General features: G+C 36.6%; 2 protein-coding genes across 3 annotated transcripts in view; one reads left to right on the top strand and one right to left on the bottom strand.

Annotated features, from left to right (window-relative positions):
* The window catches only part of LOC149415430 (mitogen-activated protein kinase kinase kinase 11-like), a 181,636-nt gene extending 159,701 nt beyond the window's left edge, over positions 1–21,935 (top strand). The window contains exons 5-12 of one of the 2 annotated variants that reach the window (XM_089642609.1): positions 2,025–2,199; positions 2,634–2,807; positions 4,292–4,450; positions 5,063–5,092; positions 8,417–8,503; positions 11,204–11,339; positions 14,567–14,729; positions 16,775–21,935. In XM_089642609.1, the coding sequence (XP_089498735.1) occupies positions 2,025–2,199; positions 2,634–2,807; positions 4,292–4,450; positions 5,063–5,092; positions 8,417–8,503; positions 11,204–11,339; positions 14,567–14,729; positions 16,775–18,052 (2,202 nt within the window). In that variant the 3' untranslated portion in view covers positions 18,053–21,935. The remainder of the gene's footprint in view (positions 1–2,024; positions 2,200–2,633; positions 2,808–4,291; positions 4,451–5,062; positions 5,093–8,416; positions 8,504–11,203; positions 11,340–14,566; positions 14,730–16,774) is intronic. The other variant, XM_089642610.1, reaches the window with a different exon arrangement.
* Positions 21,936–22,150: 215 nt separating this feature from the next.
* fne (ELAV like RNA binding protein found in neurons) lies at positions 22,151–23,936 on the bottom strand. Its single transcript, XM_089642611.1, has one exon. It carries the CDS (start codon positions 23,755–23,757, stop codon positions 22,681–22,683), a length of 1,077 nt encoding a protein of 358 aa, XP_089498737.1. The 5' UTR covers positions 23,758–23,936; the 3' UTR covers positions 22,151–22,680.
* Between the last annotated feature and the right edge of the window lie 1,629 nt (positions 23,937–25,565).

Genomic DNA, 25,565 nt, shown 5'->3' with positions numbered 1-25,565 from the left:
TAGATTCTCCTATCCCTTATGATGTTATGTGAATAAAATCTATTTGTATCATCAGTATGTTAATCCAGTGGCCATACTTTTATTGTTTACTCAACATTGGCCGTACTTTCGTCTAGCTATTGTATAGCTATCTATAAGGCCCCATATTTGCATTTTAACATCATTCCTTTTACACACACATTATTTTGTTTGCATTCATACATATTCAAATATTATACCAATTTAAGTACTTGCTTAACTTAATCGTGCCATGTTGCACAAACATCCTTAACTTCTTGTCATATGGACGATCTTCACATTTAAACAACATAAACATTATTTTTTAATTAAATTATTAGAATATCAACACATTTATTCCAGAAACAATTACCATTCAATACAATTTCCGCCCAAAGTGACTTGCGTATAAATGTCAACCCATGTAAAGTTATTTCTACTAGTAAATAATTTATTACTGCTGTTACGGGGAACATTGCGGGGATTAACCGTTTGAGCGCCAAAAAAATTCATACAGTTGCTTGTAAAATGCCACCAAAAAACATTATTTTTTATGAAACTATATATTTTTTTAAAACCCCATAAATTCTTTGAATTTTCAAGAATTTCAATGATTTTTTCGGTGTTTTATTAAAGAATATTGGTTTAGAATCACGCGGAGGAGAATCCCGAAGTCCAGGCGTTTCGAAAAAATGAGAATTTTACGTACAGACGTACGCGTGAATCAGAACACGACTGACGCAATTGACGGAAATCGACGATCGGCAATCTTCGTTAAAACATGAATCGACGATTGGCACCCAAACGGTTAAGGATCATAGGGATCTATCTCTGCATATTTCCCATAAGTTTGACCATTCTTTGCTTTAATTTTGGTAACTGGGCAAACTCAGGTAACATTGGCAATACAGTACACATCAACACACTCTTCAAAAGTGATACGAAGTCATGAAAGATGATGAAAAACAAAATTAGGTTGTGAAGTTAGTTTAGGTTTAAAGCCTTTTTTAACACTTTTAATAACTTTTCAAAAGTGTGTTGAATTGCCACTGTCCTGATTTGCCATGGAACCTAAATTTCATATGCAGAACAGTGTTTCACCATCATTATAAAATTCAAATGGGGATAGCGATATACAATGTCGGGCAAGTATAAGAGAGACAGAGTGCATGCTAAATGGGCTAGAAAAAGTTACTAAGTCAACATTGGTTTCCATTCAAATCTATATAGAAGGCATTTCTAGTGTGTGATGGAAGGTTTTCTACTTTATTCTGTGGATAGAGTCCCCTGTAACATAATACATAATTAACAATTAACCTGTAACATTTGGTGAAAGACATTCACCGTTCAGATTTAAACTGTTGATTGAAATAGCTTTTAACCATATTAAGTGACAGAATCTGAGAAATCGAAGATTTCCCAACCCTCCCCTTTCCCCCCTCTTTCTCATCCCACATATTGGAGAGATCATAGTCCCAATGAGTATGGCGTAGATAATAGAAACAAGAGAGTTGGTCCTTAAACCATTGTAACCATTAAGTGTGAATCGCACGCAATCGTTACTAACATCGTCTGTGTCTATGCACAGCGACGTCCCACCTTTGTTTCTACCTACACACCAAAAGCATAACTTTTATTGGCTCCGCCGCTTTGATAATCTGTGCAGTTCGTTCATAGCTCGGCAACAGTCAGCACGCTTCCGTGCCATATCTCTCATTGTTTGTATTATCTATGCAGACTGCTTACCCTAAATTGGGGATGCCATAGTCCCGCTAGTCTGGGGTCTTAGCAGTTGGGACTATTATCTAAGGCCAGGCGCAAAACGGATGAACTTTGTTATGGCAACAATTTCGTCACTGTTAATTTAAAAATCTGTTGCAGTCTATGGAGGTGCGCTCACGTAGTGTTGTGACGTTAGGGTGAGTTATGAATTTTGATACTGTTGCCGTGACAAAAGTCATCCGTGCACGCCTGTTCTAACCACTGTCATCCAAATATATCAATAATCTGTGCGTGTTTGGTTCCAGGAGCTGAGGTGTCGCGAGGAGGAGCTGACGCGAGCTCAGCTGCAGCAGAGACTCCACGAGGAGTCACTGCAACAGCGGGAGCGCATGCTCGCCGAGAGGGAGATGGACCTCGTGGAGAGGGAATTGCACATCATGATAGCCCAGAGCCAGCCGCCGCAGCCCAATAAGAGAAAAGGTAAACCAATAACAGTTGCATTGATTACTCCTCCATGGTCGAGCGTTTAAGATCCTCGACTACCAGATCTTTAATCCAGAGATTGCTGCTTCAAATCACAGGGTGTGCATATAAATTTTTATTTTTAAAATTTGTATTAATTCATTGAAAATAATGTATTATTATGTATTTGCGGCACATTTCATAGTGGAAGATTTTGCCAGAAGATTGGGCGAGATCTGAATAGCCAGGTACTTCTCATCTTCCTCTTCTCCATCTCCTTCTCATTCCCTCTACATTCAGTCTAACAACTTGTGTATCCCCAATTGGGGATACCATAGTCCTTTTGGCTCCAGGCGTTTAGGAACAGTTGAGACTCTTGACTATTCACATTTAAAAAAAAAATATTGCTACATAATCACCAAAAATTATTAATTTAAAAAATTTTATTCTAGGCAAATTCAGCCGCGGGCGTCTCCGCCTCCTCAAGAAAGAGCAAGGATCTGCCATCTCGCTGCCATCGGACTTCCGCCATACCATCACCGTGCAGCAGCTGCAGGGCAAGGGGGCGCTGATCAAGAGTGTGGGCACCCCGCCTGGCTCGCCCAGCATCCTCAGGGCCATTGCGTGTTGGTCACTATTCTTCTTATTCCTTCATTTCGTCTCATTACCTCAACACAACTCTGCCGTTGTACACAAACTTTGGCAAACTCAAAAGTACTCTTCTGTTGAGCAACTCTTGCGACATGACCCGACTCTTGTCATGATTTGACTCTTGACATGAACCGAATCTTGGCATGGCTTGAATCTTGATGACCCAACTCTTGACATAACCTGTCTCGTTACTTGACCCGACTCTTGAAAGGCCCTGACTCTTGAAAAGACCTGACTCTTTTTATGACTAGATTCTTGAAATAAGCCGACTCCTGACATGACCCGACTCTTGATATGAACCGACCTTAACATGACCAAACTCTTGTCATGAACTGACTCCTGACATTAGCTGATTAGCAGTCTATAGGTTTCTAAAGCTGTCCATGCCCCAACAAAAGTAAAATATATCCAAGAATGTTTCTTTTTTTTTCATAAAATCGTTGGAATTATTTTCCTTCCACTTTTCTTGAAACATGTACAGCTTTCACCAACCTCTACGGGCATCACACTCCTGGTAAAGACTTCCTCTAACTGAGGGTAGACTTAATCATCTAGTCAAAACTAGGAATGTTAACAGCGAATAATTTACAATACCCTAATATTTATATTTAAGCTAAAAAATAAGATGCTCCCAAAATACATGTTTAAAAATGTAAATTTTAATTTCCCAACACATGACTACCCCATGAGAAACTGTGGAGATTTTAAACTTCCAAAAAAAAATTCGTCGGGAACCCAAAATAATCTCTATTTTAAAGGATTTTAGATTTTTAGTGAATTACTGACAGATGTTAAAGAAGCTAAAAGCCTTTGCTGCTTTTCATGGGTTATGCCTAAATACTATAAAGCATAAGTATTAGATGTATTGCAAAGTGTCCTTAATGTCATAGAAATAAGTTGTTAAAAGGTTTATACTAGATATAAATATGTAATTTTTTATAACTAAATAAAAACATTAAAAAAAACAATACTATCTCATCTTAGTCAATGGAATGTGTTTGCCCTCTTCAATGTTTGGGAATAAATTCTTAATTTTTACTTCATGGGTATTGTATTCATTAATAAACCGTTAAAGTCAGACATAGTTTAACTCACAAAGAATAATAATTTTCAGTCATTCAGCGCCCCTGAGGTTTTAACTCACAAAAGTGGCGTTATAAAAATTGTCCAATATTATTATTATTATGACAACATTTCCCTGGCTCGCCACTCTAACTTCCATCCAATCTTAAAACTTTCTCTAAACACAAGGTTTTGCTCCTAAAATTATAAACTCCTATACTTTATAATGAAACACATTTTTAAGAAAAAAATGCTTTAAACCCTAAGATTTGAGAAAAGTGAGTTAATCCATACCCACCACAATTCTTTTTAAACTTATATCGACCACCACAGTAACCTATCCCACTTGAAAGTTTGTTTTACAGATTATTGATGATGTTTTTGTGTGAATTTGCAGTGCAGGATGGTGTAAAGGGCAAGACGTGGGGTCCCTCCACATTGCACCAGCGAGAGCGCGGCCACCTCACGGCACTGCGCCCCGTCCACCACCACCCCCACTTCAGCAAGAGCGCCCCCAACCTGCCCCCTGCGCAGCCTCCCAGCCTCGCCCCCATAGGTAACCCCTACCCCGACCAACATAACGTGTCCATCATTTCCAACGACTCGGCAGTCTCCAATCTGTCTTACAACACGTCGGCTCTGTCCTCTCTGCAGGACAGTAGGCTGGTCGTGACGCGCTATCCGCCCATCCGCGATCATTCCATTCCGGCACCGGCCTATTCGCAACACGCCCACGCTCACAGCAGGAGTATCAATGATTTGACCACCAACCATTACGATACTGTCTTCTCTACCGACAGCTTTGTGATTGCCAAGCAGTCGGGCGAGTCGGCATACGGCGATGTGGTTCCCAAGCGCAAAGCTTCTCCCGAGGGGAAGAAACCCAGTATCATGAAGAGTTTCCAATCTTTGCTGGACGATGTTCGGTCCGCGGTCAAATCTGCCAGCTCTGTTTCCATCAATCAGGAAAAGTGCGGCCTTATCAGTTCTGACAATAACTAGTTCTGTCATCATTCCCTTTCATGGTTCGCAATGCATTTGCACTGTTTTAGGAAGCAACCCTTCTAGGTGTAATTTATTTACGATTATAAAGTAGAAATTATAGACTTTAGAATATAGTTAATGTTATGTAAATTTCCATTTTACTTTTTTTAACGCTCACAATCAGGGGTTTCCGATGAAAATCTTCAGTATTTGTGTAAGTAGACCGATGCATTTTTTCTATGTGACCAATTTATAAATCCGTACTATCATCCTAGGACCTTTTGCGTAGCAAGTTTTTTTACGTTATGATTTGTTTTATTTTTATATTTAAACCTATTTTGTACATTTTGATAAAGCATCTATTTTTGTTAGTGATTTTGAAATCTTGCGTTGGTCATTGGTGGTAAAAGGTTTTTATTTCCAAATAATGACGAGCTTACGAACAACAAATATATAACACTAATCAGTAAAACTAATCTCCCAACTAGCAGTGACCAGCGTACTTTTGGATTCACTCTCTGGAGGGTGGTTTAACCTTAAACAAATATTTACTTAACCTCTGGGGAAATTGTAACATTATTCATTATGTTATATACATAATATTCCCCTGTTATTATATTTCTGTAACAAAAAAATAACAATAAGTAACCTGAAAACAAAATGCTATTGTAATATTTTTGGTGACGGTTTAAAAAAAACAAAAAAATAACAACCACCCTCTAAAGATTTTTAGTGAAATGTTAATCTATGTAAATGCTTTTATTACTTTCCTATTTATTTGGTTTATGAAATAAATACTGTTTTATTTTTATTTAATTAATTAGATTTGTACCTTTTTGTTTTGCTAATTTCTAAGGCACATTTCCGTACTATTATTTTTAGGCACCAGACTACTATCCTTTCCATATATAACCTTTTTTTTACACATTCCTTTTTCTATTGACATCAGTTCTACTTATATTTGAACTTTTTCCAATATAAATTGAAGACATTCTCTTTCGTGAAATTGATAATGACTTTCTTTACTACAAATTTCGGTGACAATTCCAATTAGACGATGTAATTTGTTTAGGTACTTTAGTTAGTTGGTAATGTGGAGTGTGACTTTTCTCCCACTAGTAGATAATTTAGATGGAGTCGATTTCACGCATGGTTTACTTATACCATTATTACATATTATATTATGTTCTTGTCTGTTGAAAAGCATTCTCCTCACTTGTCATGCCATTTATTTTACCCTACTTGCTTATACAACGCAATACACATTTCCAACTATTTTATTTATTGACAAATGTATGCAATGTGACCATATATTTCCTACAAGGAAGAATATTATTCCTTTCAAAAGAAACACAAACTATTTACCCAAATATGTTGCTATTGTTTTGTTCGCCGATTCACTGAAATATCTGGTTGCATTAAACATCTTGGATTTTCAATTTAAATCATGTTAAGCAACTGAAAATATATATGTATTTTCAAATTTTTTTCTTGTAATCCTCGCCATCTTGATGTTTTTTTGTGCAAAACTTTGTATTTTTTGATAGAATACGGGTGGAATCTATCTTTGTACATGTACAGGGTTTTCCAATAAGAGGTGTTATTTTGATATTCAATCGTAAAAGATCGATGGTTTCGTTGCTTGTGTGGCACGTAGCGCCGTCCTGTTGAAAGTAAACGTGGTCCAGATCAATACCATCCAATTCCGGCCGTTAAAAAATCATTAATCATCTCTCGATAGCGCAATCCATTCACCGTAACTGTTGCTCCAGCCTCATTTTCGAAAAAGTAAGGTCCAATGACTCCGCCGGACCATAAACCGCACCAAACAGTCACACATTGAGGATAGAGAGGCTTTTCAACAATAACTCTTGGGTTTTCCGAGCCCCAGATGCAACAATTTTGTTGTTGACTAAGCCACCGAGGTGGAAATGGGCCTCATCACTCGAGATGATTTGCATTTGATTCACTCAAGTGAATTTTAATAATTTCAATGCGTTGTTGAAGCGTGTATCGTTCCATTTTTATTAATGGCGTAGTTTCTACTTGTCAAATGTCAAAAAATGACAGCTTCAAAAGTAACATCTACCGAAATAGCGGGCTATTCAAAATAACACCTCTTATTGGAAAACCCTGTATTATATCACTATGTGATAATGCATTTTATTAGCAATTGTAATCAATCTGCCATTTTTAGAAGAACACGTCAAAATAACTATGTGAAAAAAAAATGCATGCATTTTTATTTTATCTAAATTTTTCATGAGTTTTCAAAGTAGATTGAATTTGATTTGATCAAAATTTGCTTTACTCGCAGCATTCCTCGTGATAAGGAAAGCTTCCAATTGTTTTCACTGTTCAAGTAACATTAATTTACGACATGCATTAATTTTGGAAATCCAATCAAAATGGTGGTGGCAGTTTAATAATAATTATTGATAGCTTTCCTAAGTTTTGCCTGTAGTTAAATTTACTTTTCCCTTCCCACAACATTCCTAGAATTCTATTATATCAATGTCTGTATTCAATTAGAGCTAATCATGGCAGGAAATCTGGGAGTCTAGGTGGCTCAGTGGAAAGAGCGTACCCGGATGTTTTCTGGTTTCTTGCTCTCCTTCCTCAAGATATTGTTGTATATCTATTCTCTATGATCTAATAGTTAAGATTGATTGATTGACTATTTGCTGGAACCCTCATGTATTGATAAAAGACGGAACTTTTGTAGTTTTCTATAATTATATTGTTAAGTGCCTTGTTCGTCTTATTATGAGAGACACAATAGTGTTAGACATTGAATAGTGATAATTTTGTAGTACTTTTATTACTTATACTTTTTTATGATGCTTTTTAAGATGACACTTTTAATTTACATGATTCAATAAATTACTTGAGCTAAATGTTGTTCTTATTTTTGTTTGCATGTTTATTATTTTCTCTCCTAATATTATACATCAAATAACACACAACGGAGGTTATTCATTCATAATTAATAACAATTAAAATAAACGTTATATGTTTGTTTTGGTGGTGGATACAAAATCAATAGTGCCTTTTCTATGTGGAACCTTTCCAGTGATATCTACTAGACTTTGCACTTCTGGAAATTAAACTGCTTCTTTGGGTTTACGGTGCTTAAAAATACATAATTATGGATTGGACCTTGAATATATTACGTGAGAATTATTTGCAAAGTAAGTATGTTTTATTATTTGTGTGCTTTATTTGTTTTTTTGTATGAATATCGATCATTGATTGCAAATCAGCGTGCATGGTATATTTTTCCATATATAGATTACCGATTTTTACTTGTTTTTGAAATGCTGCATTAGATTTAGTAAAGTGTTTTGTTTTGTTTTATTTTCTGTAGAAATTGCTTATGTACATATTTTCCTCCCATCAGTCATTAGTTTTTGAAACTGACGATAAACAAAAAACCAATGATCATCTTGCTTAACTTATTTTAAATGCAGAAGTGTTAGAAAGCCAATGGTTGTTGTTCTGAAGGTGAAGTGCTTATTCCTGGTTGTTTTCCTTTTAGACTATAATGAAGAATGGGGACCTGAGTATCCACTGGGAGGAGTCACCAGGCAACATGTACCAATGCCCACATTGTATAATACTGAAGGTATAATCACTATGCATTACTATCTTTCATCTTAACTACAACCTACAACACTAAATTTATTTTCCGAAGCAGCAAAAACTCTGGCATTAAGCTTAAATGTAACATTCGTTACAATCCACGCGTTCGTAGATGGCGATAATTTAATTATTTTATGAAAATACACTTTTTGCAAGTTATGCTTTCGAATTATTTTAAGAAATACATACAAATACAATATTGGATTGAATCATCGATATTTATTCATATTTGCGTATATGTACGTGCGTAAACAATTAATTTGTCTTAATATTGTAAAGCATAACTTTCAAAATGCGTATTTTAATAAAATAATTATATTAGCGCCATCTATGAACACGTAAATTATAACGAACGTCGCGTTTAACCTTAAGAAATGTATCTGTAATGCTAGGTTAGTAAACCTTCTGAGGTATCAGAATAGACAATTGGTTCTTTGCTGTCACTCAATCTACATGTAAAAGTTATACAGCAGATATCGGATTGTCTAAAGCAGTAAAAACTCTCAGATGTTAAGCTTTGGCGTTATGAAATTTACACAACCATTTCTGTTAGGAAATTCCATGTGAATGCAACATTTTTCATATAGCAATATCATTTCTAACAAGAGCTATGGTTCTTTGAAATATCTAAAATAAAAAGTAAAACTGCTGAATTCAGAGTGATCAGTTTCAATGAATAAACACAAATGTTGCTGTTACTAAAGGGAAGTTTTCTCGGCTTAAAAACAGGTTTCCAAATTAAACTTGAACTGTGTATAAAATATTATCCATTATTCATGACAGTCATAAGGCAGAAAGCCGTAACTCACATTTTTTTTTTGTTAAAACTAGTAAAAGTCATGGAATGTACGGGCAAATCATTTTAAAGAATGAACTTTTAAAGTATTTGTGCACACCGATAGTAGTCAAACTATAATAAAACTATTGTAGTCGAGGTAAAAGTGGTTCAAATTAGTTTGGAACACCCGCCCGCTGTCCTTTCTTACCCTTACCTTACCGAGGGTACTGTATCGTAAGACCACTACACAAGCAGCAATCTCTTTATTCTGATTTATTTACCTGTGCAAATGTTCAACTTTTAAAATGAACTGCAAAAGTAACCCATATGTATGCACATTTCAAAGTTAGAATAATAATAATCACCAGGGTAAAATACGTTGCAGGTATGTTCTTTATCACTTGAACGGATTTGAAAAGATTCTTTTCTCAAAAAAGAAAAATTTTCTCAAAACATCCATCAGTTCCAATTCTCATGATTATAAGTACGAACTCACAAAGGAAATCATGTTGGTATCTGTTTTTTATGTAATGTTTCTGTAAATGATGGAGTTTTTTTTTCATTTTATAACACATAAAATAATTTTTCTAATCCTTGCTGAAATTACGTAAATTCAGTTTATGCTCGCTACATTCTCACAGTTGATTGAGTAATTTTTTTTATAAACTCTACCAACTATGCTGAAAAATACTATTTTACCAGGAAACACTTAATTAGAAATCAGATGCCTCACCCTATCGGCCACATGTTTATTTACTTAGTACTGTCACTAACAGCTCCCCTGTGACTTCTCTTTTTATTACAACATGTTTATGAGAAATAGGGAGAGGATATCGAATATATTATATGCGTTGTGGATATTGCTCAGTTCACTGAAACATGCTGCAAATGTAATTCGAGGAGTAGTTTGTAATATTATTTATAATTTTAGTGGATAGTCAATTCTATAAATTGTCTATAACAAATACCGCCAGGGACGGCACTATGATCTGCTGTCTATTCAGCATGGCAGAAAGGACTATTGGCTCAGCATAGCATGATGCTAGGTATACTAGTCCCAGCGAGAGATTGTATGTGACGTCATCGTTCTAACATCTACTGTTTTTTTTGTTTTGAAAGAAGAGAACGCACATCAAGACTGTTGACAAATTTCCCTTATTTTTGCTATTGTGTTTTGTAAATGGATATAGTGTAATATGCAAAAAAAAAAAAACCTTCTAATCTAGAACTGTCGTTCTAATGCCACTGGATTTCGATTCTTCATTCCGTTTTTACACGGGGATACATTCCACAGAATATCATTTAAAAAAGCAATAAATACTACAGTACCTAAGGTATAGGAAAATGGCAGATCAATTCTATTTATGAAAATCACTCCAGGATGTCAAAATTTAAACACATTATTGTTTATTCCTACACAATTAGACCCTTCCACAGGGGATATGCAAATATCCAATTCGACGATTCAAGTATCTTGGCAACTATCGCCATACATCTGCACGGAGGTTTGTACGTTGCTGACATTTTGTAAACTCGTCGACAACGCCGTTCAACCAGCCAGGTGAGGTTGTTTCCACCCACATCATCGAGACTTTAAACATGGCGTCACTTGTGTCAGACATTTCCTAAGAATGCGTGAGCTTTAATATGCTAGGAACAAAACAATCGACAAAGAATGCGGGTCTCTTGATTTCAGTAACAAGTTGTTTAAGACGTGAGTATCAGATACTTGCGTATTACTGTGAAAGAAGGGCCTCTTTAAGTAGTGTTTGCACGAGGCAGGAAAAATCTAGGATTCTAATAAGAACTTATATTGCCATTATGCTTTGTTAACCGTGTTATGTACATCAAAATTGTGTAAAAACCGGTAAAAACAGACTGTATCTCCGTGTAATTTTCCCTTAGGCGTCCGCTCCAAGAAGCCAAGCATAATCGAGCTGGTGCTGTACAACATGGCCTCGTTGCTGGGAGGAGTGGCGGCCGGCTACGACGTGAGGATGTCCAACGTTAGTCCACTTCATCCGAGATTGCAACCATACAGGTACTACACTTCACATACATACATACATCTTCTCACACTTGTCCTATTCTGATCAGGGACCCATAGCGTCGACGCGGCGTCTCCAGGTGTCCCGGTTCTGTGCTTTTTCAGCGACCTTCGTCCATAGCAGGCACAGCCTCTCACATCCTCTGGAGTTGTCACTTCAATCACAAATTAACAAATACATTTTTTAATCATTACCAAAACATGACCATTGCAGTTCTCTCCCAGCTCATCTCACAATCAGGACATTAGTCACTTGTCACTCAATAGTCTAAAGCCTGTTTACGAAATCTCGAACCCGTGCAGGTGCTGGTGAAACGCCATGTTCGAGATTCCCACATTGCATTAAGTGGTAAATTATTAGCCCCTAGACTAGAACCAACTGTATGATACTATACACCAGCCGATTAACATGGAACACTATTCGTAAATGAAATCTGCAAGGGCCAGTTGTTACGCTGATTTTTTTTGTGACTGCTGCACAGGACTATCAACTGCACCCAACCGTCTGGAGCCAGTGAGACTACGGCATCCCTAATTGGGTATGTTGTGATACTGAAGGTAGTGGGGAAGTGAAGGTGGGGAAGTAACTTGCTAGACAGATCTGGTCACCAAACACGGCTAAAGCCATTTCAAGCTACGTTTCTATTGTGCATGGTGGTCTCTCACCCAGGGCGATACTGAAAGTATCTACCACTCTGGAATGTGTCGCAAATATATTATACTTACATAAATTATTTAAAATTAATAAATTGTGAAATAACACAAATTAATAAAATAAAATTTACTTGCGCACGCCAAGATTTGAACCGTCGATGAGCTTAACGGTTGTGTTGTTACGCAGGTCAACAGATCACAATTTGTTCAAAAGCTAAAATGGGCCTACACCCTGCGTTTAACGGGGACCATTCAAATGTTAAAAATAACTGACCCTTAGTCCAAGTTTTTTTATTCAGTTACATCTTTTGTAAAAAAAAATTCAAGCTTAGAAAAGCATAATTTCAGTCTTGCATATAAAGATTGGGCTTGTTTTCAAAATATCATACTTTGCTGGAAGTGTTTAGTCTTAATTATTTATTAATTTCAATATCTCAACGACAATTCTTTTTTCAAAATTTCTTCAGGCAGGTAAGTACATACTTAATATTTAGATTTACATACTTATTTAGAAAAAATGCAAATAAGAAAGTCCATTACACATTTTAAAAAAAAATCTTCACTGAACCATTAAAACAGTTACCAGGGTGGTACAACTCCGATCGAAAATTGGAACCGTGAATATTGTGACTTTATATTGTTGCCTAACTATATCCACCAATAAAAAATACTGAAATTCTATGGAATAAACTTTCCGAGTTTTTCATTGGTGTATAGTATAATATAAGTAGGTTCTGATTGAGAATTGAGCCATAGATATGTCTATATATTGATATATCTATGGCTTTTTAGGAGCAATTTGTTTAATTACAAAAAGCCCGAAGATATCGATCTAGTGAGTGGTTTATTTGACAGCCACCATCTAGAAACCGAAACGGAACATGCAAACAAATTTACAGATAGACAAAATTCAAAATGATTTTGTTAAAACAGGACTTCACTCGGTCAATAACTAAATTAGAAAATTTTACGAGAAAAACATTTTAGAATGTGTTTTCGTATTATCTGTCCATCCCAAATGCCAAATGGTATGAATTTCGCATAAGAATGTACCTAATAAGCATACAACACATCAATTGCATACTAGTTTATCGCACTATGATTATAAAAAGTTAACTGTTGATGAGCACAGCTGTGTCAATTGCGATCAATGTTTACACTGGCTATTTTTTTTTATCTACTTTTCTCCTGCATTGGAGGACAGACGTAAGGTTAAACAAATATTTTATAACATTGTAATTTATTGCAAAAATTGGCAGGCAAGCATTCAATGTTTTTATAGTACTTCGTTACCACAAAGGTTTACCAACCACAGAAAACCGTTAAAGTATTAGTTTATTAACAATAATTGTTTTACTGGAGCCCTTTGAATCTATCTATCAATAATAATTTGCACGCCAACCTAACTCAGTTATTCACATAAATGAAACGAGTTTAACTGGTACATATTTAAATATTATTATAACAGGAAAGCGATACTGCTGGAACCACCAAAGGCATACTGTTCTACTTTTCTTTTCATTACAAATATTGTTTTTGTCAACCTTTCTGTGTTCAGTGCTTCTAAACTTTCTTATACTCCTGGGTTAAAATTCACAATTTATTTTCTAAATAAAGAGAGTAGTATTGCTTTGCAGAGACGATATTTAAAGACTCCCAATGTAATAAGTCGATATAATGCTACGTATACATACGCGAGCCGAACTGAACCTCAGTTTATGGGAAAGGAACGAAGCAACCGCAAATGGCGTGATACACCGCTTGCAGTTGCTTCGTTCCTTTCCCGTAATTCGTGGCTCAGTTCGCGTTTAGGTTCGCAAATGTATATGTACCATTATAGAGTGTATGTATGGATGTGGTAGAAACTACAACTGGTGTGTTCCAGTAGAAAGGTTTTTGGCATTCTCCTTCCCTGTAAAGAAAATAGTATTTTGTTTAGTTATATTATATTTTATTTAGTCAATGTTCCCCATCGTCGTGTATATACATACAGTTGCATATCACATTTGGTTCTACTACTATTTTATATATGAAACATCTATCTGTATTACTTGCACCCAATGTCAATATGTATACCTATAATAATATGTATACCTATAATAATATGTATGTATAAGTGAATAGATAAATAAATAAATCGAAAGAAGGCTCGGATTCCTTGTAAGCCACGTTGTAAAACTAGGGGACATCGCAAAACACGCTTAATTAGGGGGCAATACAAGGTGAAATATGGGAGGTAGCCCAATGGGCCTATCACCAGAGTGCTTATAGGAGCTAAGCAAACCATATCTATAGTAAACACTTATTAGAAATATGATATGATTTGAGATTTTCAGATAAAAGTATTATCGTCATTGTGTTTTGGGATATTATGCCTAGTTGTATTTCCTCCTTCTTTTAGCCAATGTTTCAGGACAGCCTTGCGGTGTTCGTTGCCCTGATGATGGACAGTGTACACTCTACATCAGAACATTGGCAAAAACAATCAAGATAATTATTAGAAGTGGTAGTTAATCTATTGAAGGAGAGTGCTAAAGATGATCCCCCTGTTGCTTGTTTGCTTGCAGAGCTGATTCCCAGACGGACTCTAACTACAGGACGGGCTCGGAGGGCAGCCCACACTTCGGGCCCGACTACGAGTTCCACACGAGTAGCGGCTACGCGCACAACACCTACCACGGACCCACAAAGCACTACCGTCCTCTGCTCAACACCATCACCTCCAACCAGGTCAGATTAACTGAACACCTTCACCATTTCCCTTTGCTGAGGAACGTGACCCCACTCCAATTTCCTAGGTGAACCAGGCTCCTCCACTCCTTGCGGTCCTGCGCCGTCTGGAGCAAAGGTGATATTTGATCACTCCAATGCATCGGTGATCTTAACAGGTTAGAAACAGGGAGTGTTAACCACTCAGAACATTAGAACGTCAAAAGACGTAAATATGGTAATAGCGGTCAAGACATTAGAACGTCTTTTCACGTAAATGCGCGAGATTTTACAAAAATCGATTTATTTCCATCACTAGTATACGGATTGCCATGATTTAAAAAACAGAGTATCGATAATGAATAACGCTACGCGTCTGTATTCAAGAATATCTATGGAACGTAGAGGTGCATTATCTAAGCCGATTGGATCTGTCATCTTGTTCGTTCATAATTTATTGCGTTTCTAAATAATTTATTAAAAATATTTTAGTTTGGACGGTTAATATTTTGAGGTGACTAAGGACGGGTTGTTTCGGAGAATTTGAACAATTCATCAAATTTCACCGTTCATTTTCAAGCTCTGCGAAAGATTTTTTCAAGTTCTGTTTTCATTTCAGTTTTGTCAAGCAACTAGCCTACAATGATATAATAACAGAACTTGAATAGGACTTTCACAGAACCCGAAAATGAACGTTGAAATTTGATGAATTGTTCAAATTCTCCGAAACAACCCGTCCTAATAGTTTTTAATTATATTTCTTCAATATATAAAGTGTTATTTCTTTGTGATACTCAGAAAAAAGTACATTTTTCACGGCGATGAAATAATGGTCAGCGATTTTTACATATTTTTGACGTTTTCATAAAAGGTATATTTAGAAACGCAAATATTTACGTATAACAACACAATACGATAGTGAATTTCATAATCTTTCCAAAACATTTTTTTGAATGAGGCTACGTTTCCCAAAACGTGAGTTATGAAACTTTTAGCAAAACTCGTAAATAACACAAAAATTTTCACGTTTTGACCTCAAAGGAACACACAGTAAATAAAAGTCTTTGTCTGAGAGGTTAAACTGATTATATTGGAAAATGTCAAATATAGTCTGTAAATTTGTATATAATTATTTATTGATGATACAAGCACAAATTCACGTAACCTTCAGTTCAGTTATTTGTCTCCTCTTTCGGTGGTTAGGCAGAAGTGCGTTGCCATTGCAACTAGAATCCTTCATCTTCTATTGCTACTAACTGCGCTCCATTGCTGATCATATATAAATAAATGGGCATTAGAGAAGATATATTTATTTTAACAAGTTTTTTTTCTCCATTTAATCTTTACTTAATAATATTTGTCGAAGTATGGGTGAACGATGTTGGTGACACTTTTGTGCAAGCAGGTTAATCCTAATAATGGTTGGTGGCCCATCTCCCTTGTTTCTATTATCTTTGTTTCACTCCAATCCACAAGCATTTTAGGGCATGTGAACCTGCTTTGATGAATCACCTCCTCAGGGCATATTTCCAACAATGTTTTTGTGAGAAAAACAAAATCAACAAGTAGACATTCGAGTGTGAATATTTAGTAGATAGTATTTTTTTATTGGTAACATCCAAATCCTTGTACTCTGGTAGGTTAAAGGTGCCATTTGGAATAACATTTTAAAAGATTCTGCTCATCTCCCCAATATATTATAAACAAAGATAACAGTTGTTTTTTTTTCAATCTTATTATAATGTGTCTATATTTATGATGTGGAGCCAGGTTTTCAAAATAATGACAATCAGCTTGTTTATTTGTTTTTTTTTTTAATAAATGCGTTAACATTAGTTACTATGAGACTCACCTGAGATTTTTACACTCTTTTTACTTTTTGAAAAATTCAATAAATATGGAACACACAATATTATTATCACGGAGGAATTAGTTATGCTGACCCAAAAATTCAAGAAATAGCTTTCATTGGTTCAGGTTTCACAAACAGATTTTCTACTTAAATGTTAAAGATTATTTGCCAACGAATCGTCAGTTTCTGAAAATATAATTTATTTTTATTTTAGGTGAGCAACGATGAGCCGAAAACACCTTCGAGATTCACAGACTCCCCGCAACACTACTCCACTATGTCCACCCTGCCTGCCAACATGGCTTCCACCTCCAGCGGGTTCGCCGGCCACACCCTCTCCAACACCAGCGGGCTGGGCTCCAACTACACCAACACCAGCGGCCTCAGCTCCAACCTCAGCACGGCCAGCGGCCTTGGCACCACCCTCAGCTCCACCCACGGCACCCAGCCCCCCACACCCAGTCCCCGGAGGAAGTCCAGCAGCACCAGCAACGAAGGAGACCTCTACCTCAACTACAGAGACAACTTCAACACTGCGGAGAGAGTGCCGGGCATCTACCTGGCCGGAGACTACCTCAACCAGCAGGTGGAGTATCCGGAGACCAATGGACCGCAGTATGTGGGCCACTTCACCGCCCGCGAAGCTAGCTACAGAAACGAACCCCCCGCCTATAACTACGACCGTAGTAGTGAACGAAGTAATGAATATGTGGCCAAATACAGAAATCTAGAGACTTACCCTTACGTCGTTTACAACGAATTCGGTCAAAACCTTCAACAACACAACTATGACAAACCCAACTATGATACTTATCACCCAGAGTACAATCCGGAATACTCTTTCGAGAATCCGCCAGTCCAGCACAACAACCGCACTCCTGCCAGATTACCTTATAATACTCACCGGAGAACCAACTCCAACACTTCCAACACCTCCAGCACCAACACTTCTAGCTCCAACATCAACCAGGGCTTCAGGATGGAAGGAGACGAAAGCGCAACTTACTCGGGACAATATTCTCGGCGCAGTAAAAGTGGTGACAAGTACCCGCCCCCACAGAAAACGCCCGAAAAAAGAGAATATGAGTTCACGCAGACAAAACCGCCTGTGGAATACACGTGGAAGACGAATGAGTACACACACACGACCCACTCCAGAGAATATTACCCTCGGCAAAATTCTCAAGAAAGCGGCGTACAAGTGCAAGAACGACCCGGCAGCCTGGGGCTGGAACTCGGCGGACAAACAAAGCTGCGGTCGAGCTTAAAGAAATACAACCAGGGGAAGAAGGGGGGTGAAGGATCAGGTGCAGGAACACCCACCAACCCCACTCCTCCAGATAGTCTGACGAGTGAGGACAGCTCCTACGTATCAGCAAAGGACTCCAGCGGGTCAGGGTCCAGGGTGCGCTTCAGCCCGGAGACCTTAGCAGACGGCAGCTTGCCCCCACCCGGTCAGCAGCACGAGAGGAGATCTTCCCGACACACGTAGCGACGGCGAAACCTTTTCCAGTATTACCTTGTGTGACTGTGCAATGATTCATCTTCTAAATATTATTTCGACGATTAATAAAAAAAATTAAAAATGGGGAAAACACCAAAACTTATCAAAAAAATTATCCTAGTTGCGTTGGTTTTTGCTAGAATATGAAAAGATTTGGGATGAGAAGGGATAAGGCCAAATTATTTAATCTTTTTGTGGTTTTATAAGTGTTCCGCTTCAGCGCTTTGGTGAAATTTTGGATTTTGGCTTGCAATGTTTTGAAGAGATATCAGTGTATGAAATTAAGAGAAGAACGAAGGAAGGTTAAATGGAATGTGAGTGAAATCGCCTTTTGTAATCAATGTGAGTTGTAGTCTAATTACGGGAAACGACGCTTTTATCAAAGAACACAATCATTTTATATAATTAATTACCCAAAAAGGCAAAATAACGTAACTTACATGTAATCACTAAATTATTAATATTTTCAAGTTCAGATTAAAATTATAATATATTTGAAACTTGCAACAAAAACCACCACACTTATAATGCTAGGTGTTTCTTTGGTAAAGGTATTGTACTTAAAATAGCAATCATATTATAATGTTTGTACTAACATTAAGAGCTAGACATTATTCTTCTTATTAGCAACATTAGGTACGACATACTCCTTAGTCCGATAATAAGTATTGTTTTCGGAAGTTTTAAGTATTTATACAGATATGTATATATATATTAAGGAATAGATTAATTCAAATATGGTTGCTATAGCATACATATTATGTGCATTTCGACTAAGGCTAATGGAAGTATTTCACCAACAAAATCACTCAATAAGGTAAGTTGCTTTGGCTGCAACTTTTCTCATTTAAACAGTCATTGTAATAATGACCAAATTAAATTGACGTATAATCAAAGTAGCAGTGGACGCAGTTGCTCTTTCTAATTTTCATCATTTTCCGTACAAAATTATATGGTTGGAAAACCTTTAAAAAAAAAAAAATAGCCACCAAACAGTTTTCTCATTACGAGATAAGGTTGGTAAACCTTAAAAGAATTTATTATCACTATGTTATGTATTACTAATTAGAAAAATGTTCTCATCGTACATCACGGTTTTTGACTTAGTTTTCTATTACTGATTTGAAATAGCAATTATTTCACGATTAGTTGTACTCCTATTTCCCTGTTGCAATCAGCAGTAATAGGTTTAATCCACAATCGGCCACAGCCACAGCGTCAGCATACTGACTCCTCCAGTACAAATAGTAATGTGTATTTATACTGAAGAGAAATAATTTAATTGTCAAGTAGACGATATAGTAACCCAATCACAAAATAACATTCCATCGTGCCTCGAGATTATAAATTATTCTGCTCTGTAAACAGTATTTGCCCTAATCTATAATGTAAATAATTATATGCCATAGATATTTTTACGATTATTTAAAAATTATAGCCTTAACATTAGCCAATGTACTTAAATATTTTGAGCATATTATTTTTATTAATGATAATGTTACGAAGTAATATAGGTTAGGTTCGACTGGATTCATCACATGTGTAAGGTTTTGACATACAATTAGCTTTTTTATACTACGTAAAATATAAAACATTAGGTAGAATTATATTGAGATGTTAGTGTATATTTCCATACAAAAAGAAATACAAAGGTAATGCATTCCAGAAGTATTGTTAAAAAAGGCTCGTTTTATTTATTTGAACTAAAGTTAAGCCGCAGTGAATTTCACCCGATTTACCCATTAAAAGACGACATATTTTTTAGATTAATTTATTTTTTAAATACCCTTTTAAATTGGACACATTGGCAGCAAGGGTATTTAATGCTGTCATTTCAGAGTATTATTTTTGTAACCCTTTATGTGATCTTATATTTTACAATCTTTTACATTCCTGAATGAATTCCTAAGGAAATTAACTTTCATACACAACATGAGGTTTTGAGGCAGAACTTGGTGTTGCAATATTCATGTTTATTATAAACATGGATACATTACCTGTGAATTCAAAGAACCATCATGCCATTGAGAAGAAGTCTGTCGTATGCAGGTGCAAAGTTTGCCAATGTCAATAAAATAAAATAAACCAGTTTTGGTCAGGAAACCGGTTGGCTCAAATAGCATCCAAAAATATTTTATTTAACTTATTAACATAACTTTCAAGGTTTGTGTTGAAATTTGAATAAATGTAGTGGTAATGAACAAACATCAAGCTAACTCGGTCAACGTTTCCTTCAAAACAACTTTTAGACAGACCAATGAGTTGAATTTTTACTTCTAACGAGATTATAAATATTAGTTTTATAGGAATGTTCAGCTCAAAGGTGAAAAGAGTTCCATTAATTTTGTATTCCCTGTTCAGAATTTATGTGTCGATTTAATAATAAATATATAATCATGCAGAAAACTAGAAAATACTTGCCTTTGTTGTAAGTATGTATTACAAAACAATATTGGATAAGATTGGATTGTTCCCAAGGGTCTCCGGAACTAAGCCATATATTTATTTATAGAACATTTGGTGATTCAGGAATACAAACCACATTGATAAACTAGTTGTATGAATACCCCATTTTCCCTGTAATGTTAATTGGCATGCAAAAAGTATTATTATATCTGTTATTTGCCACATTTTATGTTATTCATTCCATATTTATTACACATTATTTTGTACGTTAATGTCACAGTTTTTCTATTTGAAATAATTGTCCTGTCTCGAACACGGCCCGCGTATTGAGAGTGATCACAGTTTAACGAATAATCCCAGTATTTCTTTTTCTACAAGTTATCAAACAGATAAGTCATTCGACATGCCTAATTGAAATTGATAACAGTTTTAAAACATGTTCATTTTAAATATAGTGGTTTTTAACAAAAACGACTAGGAAAACTTAAAAATAAACTAAGCTAAGCTATCTTATTGAAAAACCGGGCCTAAAATTTGACTAACCAGTGAAATTTAGTTGTAACGACACAAATACAATAAGAAATATTTTGTTAGGATCATGCCACTCAGAAATATGTATTTTAATTTTAGCATCCCTACACCTACACCTACACCTACACCTACACCTACACCTACACCTACACCTACACCTACACCTACACCTACACCTACACCTACACCTACACCTACACCTACACCTACACCTACACTGTCATAAAAATTAAAAATTGTACTTTGTATGTTTGATATTTTTATATTAAAAATATAACTTTACTTTCATATCCTTAACAATAATATTTGTTTTAAAATCGGGGAATGTATTTTAACAATTAATTCAAATTGTCTTAAAGACTTGGGAGCACTATCACAATCAAATATCATGCATCTTCCCAAATAGATATTTTACGGATAGACGGAAGTTTGTATCAAGACGGATATTAAGGTCAACATACTCCCCCGAGCATCGTATTGTTCCCGGCGTAATACACGTATTTCTAAATACCTACATGTTAAAGTTTTATATCTACCAATGAAATGGAGCATGTTCCATGGCGGTAGATTGCGCAATGACATGTTATATTATCCAACACTTCTAGTCCCTTAAGCTATGTATTGTATTGAATTGTATTTGCTTCTCACGGGTTGATGTGAGATATATTAGTTTGATATGAACACGCTGTGGACATTCCACGTTTAGTTTGGTTATCTTCTCTGATATTATTAGGTTTACTGATATTATAGGTTGTGTCCTGTGTTGATATTTATACATTGCGTGCTATTGTTATTGTGAAATAAGAGAGGATATACATTGCGCAATCTACTTGAACCAAATGGCGCAGAAGAGTGCCAATAAGCATTATATGAAATGAATGACAAGTGTGTATATTCAGACAAATAACATATTAATAAAATAGGTAAGCTTCCAGCATCTGTTTTCTTTCCCCCTCTCCTTCCATAGTATGTACATTATTAGTAGCAGCCATACAATGATTATAATAAAAGAACATACATTATCTACTCCTATTATATATTACTTATGTGTGTATGTTGATAGTATATAGTTGCATACATTACACATATTCACGGAACGGCATATTATTACGATAATAGATATTTTGTAAAACAATAAGACTAAAAGTATAAGAATTAAAAAGCAACTGTCAAACTTTTATTAAAAGAATAGAAAATACAATAAGTTTACACAGAAATAAAATGCATGATATATAAGATATATGGCGGGAGTCAGGTGCGGGCATTTCTAGAAGAACAAATGTTTGTTACAGTTAAGTAGTAGTAATGGTCAGCGATCAGCCGAGGAGCCAAGGAGCCAAACCGACCCCGACAGATGACCCCGCATAAAGGTAATACAATAAGTGAGATAATTATTATAATTGATACATAAACCATACATCGAAACAGTAATGACAATACATATAAATAAGTAAGTAAGTCATCTAAACGCATTCATTCTTATCCACAATCTTGTTATATTCATCGATATACCCTTATAAAAATATTCATTTCTACCTGTTCTCAAATTCTAAATTTTGTCATCATATAAAAATACGTTCAATGAATTGGAATGAAAAATAGCGAAGAAATATTTAGGGAGACGTACAAAACAATCACGCAGGGACTCCTTACTAAATATATCCTAACATCACTTAACCCTACTTTCTCTTTTGCGTCTTAAAGCTCACTGATAGAACCTGCCCATTGAGCGTATATCCATTCAGGGCCTGTATCGCAGTGGCTGCCTCGTCGTACTCCCGCATGTTCACAAAGGCAAAGCCCTTGTTCTTCTTGGTCTCGGCATCCTTGATCACCTTAATGGAGTCTATAGCTCCGTACGGGCCAAACAGCTGCCACAGCGCCAGCTCCTCCGTGTCCTCGCCCACGTTGTATACATACACTGTGGTCTGTGGCAGGAGCGGCGCGGCCAGCAGCGACAGGGGCGGCTGGTGGCCCGGGGCGGCCATGGGGTTGTAGCGCTGCTGACCCTTGTTGAGTAGCGGGAGCGCCTTGCCCGGAGACGGCAGCAGGGGCGGGGGAACCAGGCTCCGCGCAGACAGCGACAGCCCAGAGTTGTAGCTGCTGCCGTTGTAGGCTCCCTCGAACAGACTCTGTGCAGGGCTCAGCGCCATGTGGTTGGACATCATGTGGTTGGTGGGCCGCGCCTGCGGGTGCGCGCGAGGAGTGGTCTTGTTGGCCGTAGGTTTGTTGGCGAACTTCACGTTCATGGGCCCCGTCCCGTTCTCTGGGCAGTATCCGTTGAGACGCTTGATGGCCTCCTCGGCTTGCGCGCGGCTCTCGTAGCACACGAAGGCGATGCCCTGTGATACGCGACTGTTGGTGATGTTGCCCAGGGGTTGGAAGAGAGCGTTCAGAGTCTCCACTGTCATATCCGGCGGCAGGTTGCTGATGTACAAGTTAGACTCCGTGTCCGTTTTGACCGCCGACTTGTTTTCGGGGTTAAGTAAGGCGAATGACACTTTGAGTGTTTTTCCTTGAATCATTAAACCGTTAAAAGAAGCACGCGCTTTGTCCGCGTCCTGCGAGTTCGAGTATTCGACAAATCCGTAACCTCTGTTGGCTATCAGTTTGCAACTGTCAATTTTTCCGAATGCCGAAAACAGTGAGTACATCATGTCGCGATTCATCAACTCTGGAATATAGTTAACCATGAGCTTAGTGGATGACACATTGGCGTCCCCGCCGCCATTCTCCATCGGCGTCATATTGTTCATTCTAATAAAAGCCGATACTGAAGAAGCGAGTAGCACGATTAAGTAAAGATTTGAAACATGTATTAAAGGCTTAAAGAATATTTAAAACAATGATGCGTTCAAACTTATAATAACAATAAATATATAAAGTGATTCGCGAACAAGTCACACGCTGACGCCGGTCGGCGATTGTTTTCACAGTGTTGCCAACATGAGAAGTAACGTTTCTTTGTTCGATGACAGATATATTTTTCATATTATGTTTCACACGGGTCGAGATATTTACTTTTTGAATGAGTAGGCAAATCATAAAATAGAAAAAAATAATTATTTACAAAGTACAAAATTATCAAAAATCACAAGTGTCCAAGAAATTATAAATTTGTGTATTGCGTAACAATAGGAAATAATAATAATAAAAAAAGAGTTTATTCCAGAATGTGTGTATTCTAGTGCAATGCAAACTAACTAACCAACCATCACGCCGTTCCCCCGAAGGGATAGGCAGAGAGGCAAACAACTCGGTCTTGGCACACAATTCTTGCCTCATTCACATCATACATCGTCTCATACATACTCTTCTATTATTCTGACTCTTGACATGGCCCGACTCGAATGTCTGATTCACTTGATCGTGCCATGTCTTCCTCGGGCGTCCCCGACTTCTGCCACCATTCGCATTTGCATAATATATCGTTCTTACACTCCTATCTTCGCTCATTCGCTCTACATGCCCAAACCATCTAAGCGTCCTTTTCTTAATATTACTCGTTACGCTTAGATCAGCCTTGCACTCTTTGCGGATCTCCACATTCCTCACACGATCAAACATGGTTTTACCACATATACGCCTCAGGGATCTCATTTCAACAGCATTCAATCTACTTTCAACCTTTCTTTGCCAGTTCCATACATCAGGGTAGGTACCAACACTCCATTGTGGACTGCTAACTTCGCCTTTTCTTTGCCAGTTCCATGCCTCTCTTCCATACATGACGTTAGGTACCAGCACTCCGTTGTGGACTGCTAACTTCGCCTCAATAATAAGAAAAAAACAAAATAATAATATTTATACCGTAACTTCAACCTAAACAAAAAAGGTAAAACCATTTCTCCGAAAAAAAAATTTTCTCACTAAAATTGCTTCCCCTCCATTCAACATCTTTGTCTCTTTAAAGTCTGACTTCGACCCAAATCTTCCATATAATTTTGGAATTTGCCAATTTAAACAAAATGAATACATAAATTCGCCTTCCCTCTCTTGATAATTTGAAATAATGACTAGAACAAAAGCCAGAAACATTTGAAAAAAAAAGGTTTGCATTTTGATCAAGATGTGTGAAAAGTGCCAATACCTAATTTATTATTTGATCACCATCCCTCGTCTCATCAAATACCCAAAAAACAAGCCGTTATAACTGCATTAACGGTTTTAACTGATTTTTTTTTTTAACTTGATCGAAAAAATGGATCTTTTAGCATCTCCCCCGACGGCCCCGACGTTGTATTCTCTGGATTCTTGTAGTAATTAAGTAACGAAGTTAACATTTAAATTATTTGTGCGTATTGAGGTTGTAAGCGGAGTGAGGAAACTTTACCAAAAGTTTTTTTTAACTGATAACATAATGGAATGACAAACGAATATAAATTTATAACAATTGAAAGGGCGGAAGTCAGTTGCCCGTGTGAAATTAACTCGTTAATTAAAAATTAAGGGATATTATAAATGTAGTATTTTCGAAGCAGAAAGTATTAATGATAAAAAATATTTGCATCAGCATCATCGACTTTTGTAGATGACTTTTGTTTTGGAAATAGCTTTATGAATG

This window comes from Hesperophylax consimilis, chromosome 18 (assembly GCF_061612785.1).
Source record: "Hesperophylax consimilis isolate HC1 chromosome 18, BYU_Hcon_1.0, whole genome shotgun sequence".
In the NCBI taxonomy this organism is placed as follows: domain Eukaryota; kingdom Metazoa; phylum Arthropoda; class Insecta; order Trichoptera; family Limnephilidae; genus Hesperophylax; species Hesperophylax consimilis.
Note: the sequence above shows the minus strand (reverse complement) of the source record. Positions and strands in the feature narration are given on the sequence as shown.